General features: G+C 46.0%; 1 protein-coding gene across 2 annotated transcripts in view; it reads left to right on the top strand.

Annotated features, from left to right (window-relative positions):
* Nucleotides 1-3881: 3881 nt before the first annotated feature.
* Nucleotides 3882-6833, top strand: part of ZNF530 (zinc finger protein 530) — a 14035-nt gene continuing 11083 nt past the window's right edge. For both annotated transcript variants that reach the window (XR_001000657.1, XM_011932372.1), the window contains exon 1: nucleotides 3882-4130. Coding sequence is in view for 1 of the 2 variants with exons in the window: in XM_011932372.1 (XP_011787762.1) it covers nucleotides 4101-4130 (30 nt within the window). In the remaining variant the exon portion in view is untranslated. The remainder of the gene's footprint in view (nucleotides 4131-6833) is intronic.

Genomic DNA, 6833 nt, shown 5'->3' with positions numbered 1-6833 from the left:
CCACCTCGCCCGGCTAGTTTTTTTTTTTTTAGTAGAGACGGGGTTTCACCGTGTTAGCCAGGATGGTCTCGATCTCCTGACCTCGTAATCCACCCGTCTCGGCCTCCCAAAGTGCTGGGATTACAGGCTTGAGCCACCGCACCCGGCCTCTCATCTTGAATTGTAACTCTCACATGTCACGGGAGGAACCCAGTGGGAGGTGATTGAATTATAGGAGTGGGTTTTTCCCCCACTGTTCTCATGACAGTAAATTAGTCTCACGAGATCTGATGGCTTTAAAAACAGGAGTTTACCTGCACAAGCTTATTCTCTTTGCCTGCTGCCATCCACCTAGGATATGACTTGCTCCTCCTTGCCTTCTTCATTAATTGTGAAGCTTCCCCAGCCATGTGAAACTGTCAGTTCTCCATTAAACCTCTTTCCTTTGTAAATTGCCCAGTCTTGGGTATGTCTTTTTCAGCAGCACAAAAATGGACTATTAAAGGATCCAAACTAAAAGGACTACATATTGTGATTTGAACTACATGCATTCCAGAAAAAGCAAAACTATGGAGACAGTAAAAAGTGAGTGGTTGCCAGGGGCTTGGGCTAAGGGAGGAAGGGATGAACAGGTGGAGCACGGAGGACTTTTAGGGCAGTGAAACTACTCTGTGATACTACCATGGTGTGTACAAGTCACTACACACTTGTTAAAACCCATATTACGTCCAGCTAGAGTAAATCCTAATGTAAACTATAGATTTGGGATGATAACAATATGCCAATGTACCATAAATTGTAACAAATATACTATTCTAGTGGGGAATGTTTATAGTGGAGAGGCTGTACATGCGTAGGGGCAAGGGATATGTGGAAGCGCTGTAATTTTTTGCTCAATTTTCCTGTGAACCAAAACTGCTCTAAAAAATTATCTATTAAAACTTTACCAGCCTGAGCAACATGGTGAGACCCTGTCCCTACAAAAAATCAAAAAATTATCGGGGCATAGTGGTACAGGTGCACACCTGTGTTTCCAGCTACTCTGGAAGCTGACGTGGGAGGATTGCTTGAGCCCAGGAATTCAAACCTACAGTGAGCTCAGATTGTGCCACTGTACTCCAGCCTGGATGACAGAGTGAGACTCTGTCTCAAAAAAAAATTAAAATTAACTAATTTGTAAGTCAGTTTAAAATATTTATTTAGCAATGTTTGTGCTGTGTATGTATTTGTATAACTCAAGGGAGATTCATTTTAACAAATTGAATTTGGTAAACCAGTTATTTCCATGAGCAGCCTAGTTGATTTATCTACTTAAACAACAAAAACAAGTAGATATACAGATTTTCTGGCACTTTTCAAGCTTAATATTTCCCTATTTTGACTATTAGCCTAAGAAATTGCCATAAGAGCTGTGTGTACCTGTAGCCCCAGCTACTTGGGAGGCTGAGGCGGGAGGATCACTTGAGACCAGGAGTTTTAAACCAGCCTGGGCAACATATCAAGAACCCTGTCTGTAAAAAAAAAAAAAAAAAAAAAAAAAAAAAAATCTTTTAAAAATTAGCTGGGAAAAAAAAAAAAAAAAAAAAAAAAAAAAATTAGCTGGGAAAAAAAAAAAAAAAAAAAAAAAAATCTTTTAAAAATTAGCTGGGAAAAAATCTTCTTAAAATTAGCTGGGCACAGTAGTGAGTGCCTGCAATCCCATACACTCAGGAGGCTGATACAGAAATGTCACTGGAGCCCCAGAGTTTGAGGCTGCAGTAATCTATGATCCTGCCACTGCACTCCAGCCTGGGCAACAGAGCAAGACTCTTCCTCAAAAAAAAAAAAAAAAAATTACCATTAGACACTCAAATATGCAGACAAAATGAGTCCTTTGTGGAGTCACTCAGAAGAGCTCCCCACTTACCTTTCTATATGAAATCATGCTGGAGCCAGACCTTCTCCCTTTCTTTTCAGACAGGACTTCAATTCAGCAACTGAAAAACTATCTGCTCTACATGTCTTCAGGGTAAACTTTTCCAGAGTCGAGCCAAATGTACTCATAGACTTATGTATGAGTGCACTAAAAAAAGCAAAGTAAATCTATGTTCAGTTCAATTAATTATGTTCAATATTCTTTTTTTTTTTTTTCCTGAGATGGAGACTCGCTCTGTCACCAGGCTGGAGTGCAATGGCGTGATCTCGGCTCACTGCAACCTCCACATCCTGAGTTCAAGTGATTCTTCTGCCTCAGTCTCCCAAGTAGCTGGGACTACAGGCGTGTGCCACCACACCCAGCTAATTTTTGTATTTTTAGTAGAGATGGGGCTTCACCATGTTGGCCAGGCAGGTCTTGATCTCTTGACCTTGTGATCAGCCTGCCTCGGCCTCCTAAAGTGCTGGGATTACAGGCGTGAGCCACCACGCCCGGCCTAGCCACAAGATTATTAATAGTTGTGACGTTTAATGTTTTGTGCCAACTTGCCTGCATTAGGGGCTACCGAAATAGTCGGGAAAACCTTAGTATAGGATGTGTCTGTGAGAATGTTTATGGAAGATATTAGCATTTGAGTCTGTAGACAATGTAAAGGAGATCTGGCCTCATCAGGGTTCGGGGGCAACATCCAATGCTTTGAGAGCCAAAACAGAACAAAAAGGCAGAGAAAGAGCAAGTTACTCTCTTCTTGCCCTGGGTCATCCACCTTCTTCTGCTTTCCAACATTAAGGTTCTTGGATCTTGGGCCTTTGGACTCTGGGGCATACAAGAATGACCCTCACCCAGTTCTCAGGCCTTCAGCCTCCAACTGGGAATTTCACCATAGGCTCCCTTGGTTTTCAGGCCTTCAGATGCAGACTGAATACCACCCAACTTCGTGATTTACCAGGTTGCAAAAGGCATATCCTGGAACTTCTTAGTCTCCATAACTGGATGAGCCAATTCCCATAATAAATCCCCTCTTGTACATCTATGTACCCTATTGGTTCTGCGTTTCTCTGGAGAATCCTGACTAACACAATGGCTTTCGGTAATTTTCATTTCACAACTGTTTTTCTGAGATAATCTCAACTCCCCTTGCAGGCACTGTCCCTGCAGTAACAGTATCAGTGATCAAAATTTCTCATCAAAGAGATGAAAGCTAGGTGTCCCTAACCTTTACTCTGGCATTCTGGTGTCCCCTTTGCACAAGTGCTCTGACTGTGAACACTACAGACACTGTTCTACTTTAAAATGACATATGCTAAGTGGCTCTTCTGTTTAGAAAGTTGCTACAATCCTAAAAGAAGCATATCTAAGAATATGGAGGAAGAAATACTATATGAATAAAACACTGTTCCTTACAGGGTTAGACACACTTACTGATTACACAGGCAGGAGAGGCATTTTCTGTGAGAACCAGAAACAGAATTCCACTTTCGTCCTCCTGCTTCGGTGCAATCGAACGGATGTTTTATCATTCCTGTCGTGGCTCTATGTAAACTCTATTTCCCTCATTCCTTACTGAGCATAATGAAACTCACAAAGCTGACTCTAACGTTCCACTCTACATAAATGTGTGGAGAAAGAAGGTAATGTTTACTAGGTTCTCACCATGGATAGAGGCATTTTGTATCTGAATGACTCTGACTACCTAGGTGACTAGTTGTACACAATACTCTCCAAAAATCTCTGTATGGTACCTTAAAAAAGCAGCGAAGCTCCTCCCTGGTCCAAGGAGGCTGGAGACACCACCTCTCAGGCTTCCCCTCCACTTTTCTCCATAGCACGGGGCTATTCCTCCCTGAGGTCCAGGAGAAGAGCAACCTCTGCCAGCCCAGGAAGCGGTGAGAACTACATTACCCAGAGGCCCGTGCTCCAGGCACTTGGCGTGGAGCCAATGAGGCCCAGGAGGGGGACTTTTCTGCTCTGTCCAACTTGTCTGGGCGGGACTTCCGGCGTCCTCCAAGTGGCGGGCACTTTGGCTTGTGTCAGTTGCATCCGCGGGTGCCGGATCTGGACCCAGGTGCTGAGAGCGAGAAGGCGCGAGGAGGGTGGTTTTCCCACTGCACAGCCGGGGCGTGACGGTCGCCGGCGGTGGTGATTGCTTTGCTCTTGTCCCCGTCCGGATCGTCCACCGCTCCCGGCTCGCTGTGCCCAGAGTCCGATGGCGTCGGCAATGAGGGCCCCGACCCTGGTGAGCGCTGCGTCCTCCCGGCCTCCTCCGCCCTCCCCACCCGAAACTGAGGGGCACGTGAAGGGTTTTCTGCATCCGGATCACACTGTCCAGCACAGTGAGGCTCTGGTGCTGGGTCTCGTTTCTGGTAGTGTAGCAGGGGGCGGGAGAGCGACGGCTTGGAGCTGCGCCTGAGCCAGGAGGCTGGGGAGACCCAGGCCGGCCTCACGCGTGCAGGGAGCAGAGGGTGGGGCAGCGCCACGCTGCATTGGCCCCACTGAGTTTCGCCAGCACGCTGAGGGCCACAGCGCGTAGGACAGAAAAGGGGCACGGCCCCAGTCACGCTTCTAAAAGTTTCACAAAAGCTGTTCAGAGGAACTCACTGGAAGGGCAGTGATGATGGCAGGCATGGAGGGACCTAGTGTTTTTACGAGGTCACAAAGCTGATAAAAGTCAGCACCAAGGACTGACACCCAGATAGAAAGCAGTCATCCCAGAACACGTGGCTCTGGTGTTACACATCGGAACCAGAAGCCCGTGGAGCCGCAATGTGGTCCCCTGCCTCTCAGAACATGTCTCTTCCCACAGATTGCCACTAATACTTATAGGTCTGTAAGAAGAACTTACAGACACTACAAGGGTGAGTGGAGGAAATCCAGAACCTCACTGATTCCAGCAATGGGATCTCTGGGACTGGGACTGTGGTGACCTGGGATTCTTTACTTACCGCTTTTCCAGGCTTTGAGCCTAGGGACTCTGAGCAAAATATGCCCAGGGTGGGTATTCTATGAGGTGGTACCTGTTGCTGGCAAATAATAGAATGAATGTGGAAGTGTGTCCCAGAGATAAGTACAGGTGTTTGGAGCTGCTTGGAGTGAGGCTGAGCTGGTTAAGAGAACCTCAAGTCTCATTTCCTTCTCATGGGAACAGAGAGCAGAGGTACAGGAGCTAGAAACTAAATGACTGTCTCGGATGTCTTTGTTCTGGAGATGATGGCAGCAATGAAGATTTGGAGCAGAAGAGGGAAGTGATCTTCCCCAGGCCTCATGAGGCTCCTGTGGCTGAGCACAGACAACAGACTGTGGGTTTAAGGGAGTGGGTAGCAATACCAAAGAGGAAAGAGGAGACTCAAATGCAATAGTCCAGGCGAGTGTAGATGATGTGGGCCAGAGTAGTGGCCACAGTGTGGTAGAAATGGTTGAATTTTGGATTGTAAGTCAGCTCTGATTTTCTGATACCGGGACTGAGAGATAAGGAGGGATGATTCAGGGCGTTTTGGGTTTAGCAGCTGGAAGCATAGACGCTCCATCTACTGGGAAAGCCAAGTAGATAGTAGGATTATTTTTCACTTAGGATATCAGGATTGTGTTTTGTCCATGTTAAAAATATGAAATGTTTTAGAGAATAAGTAAGTAGCTGTTGCAAGTGGCTAGGTGGACACACAGGTCTTGGACTTTGAGGAGGGGTGCAGGATAGAAACTTCTACAAAGAGTGGAGGATAGTATTGAACTAGGATGGAGCCCTATGTCTGTTAGGCCATTTGCATTACTATAAAGAAATGCCTAAGGCTGGGTAGTTTATAAAGAAACAAAGTTTATTACAGCTTATAGTTCTGCAGGCTGTACAGGAAGCTTAGTGCTAGTGTCCACTTCTGGTGAGAGCCTCAGGAAGCTTCCATTCATTGCAAAAGGCAAAAAGGGAGCCAGCAAGACAGAAGAGAGGCACCAGTCTCTTTTTAGCGACCAGGTCTCATGTGAACTTATTACTGTGTGGAGGATACTATGCCATTCATGAGGGATCCACCTCCATGACCCAGATAACATCCCACTAGGCCCCACTTCCAGCATTGGGGATCACATTTCCAGGTGAGATTTGAAGGGGACAAATATCCAGGCTATATCAGTGTCTTACCTTGGGTTGATAATGAAATAGCCTATATTGGTGGCTTAAACAGCAAAAATGTGTTTCTCACAGTTCTTCAGGTAGGAAATTCTACATCAGGGTGCCTATAGATTCACTTATTTGTGATGGGCTGCTTCTTGGCTTGCAGTGGCTATCTTCTTGCTCTGTCCTCACATGGCCTTTCCTGGGAGGGAGTATGTGAAGAAAGCAAGGAATCTCTTTCTATTCTATGGACATTGAGTCCATAACATCATAGCTCCCATTTATTAGTGGGATTCCTGGTCATGATGATAATATTAATAGCAGGCCCAGGAAAGGGAGGCGTGGGAGCCACAAGAGGGTACCATACTTGGGTATCTGGATGGATGTTGTGGAAATCACAAACACAGGTTATAGAGGGAAGTAGGCCTAGGAATAATATAGAGAGAGGATACCAGGCAGGTGGCCAGGTTTATGAAGGATGAGTGAACATAAGATGGATGTGGAGGCTGCATTAGTCCATTTTCATGCTATTGATAAAGACGTACCTGATACTGGGAAGAAAAAGAGGTTTAATGGACTTACAGTTCCACATGGCTTGGGGAGGCTTCACAATCGTGGTGGAAAGCAAGGAGGAGCAAGTTACATCTTACATGGATGGCAGCAGGCAAAAAGAGAGTTTGTGCAGGGGAAACAAACCTCCTCTTTTTAAAACCATCAGTTCGGCCGGGAGCGGTGGCTCAAGCCTGTAATCCCAGCACTTTGGGAGGCCGAGATGGGCGGATCACGAGGTCAGGAGATCGAGAGCAAGTTACATCTTACATGGATGGCAGCAGGCAAAAA

The sequence above is a fragment of the Colobus angolensis genome, unplaced genomic scaffold (assembly GCF_000951035.1).
Source record: "Colobus angolensis palliatus isolate OR3802 unplaced genomic scaffold, Cang.pa_1.0 Scaffold96, whole genome shotgun sequence".
NCBI lineage: Eukaryota > Metazoa > Chordata > Mammalia > Primates > Cercopithecidae > Colobus > Colobus angolensis.
The sequence above is the reverse complement of the archived record's forward strand: the minus strand, read 5'-3'. Positions and strand labels throughout refer to the sequence as shown.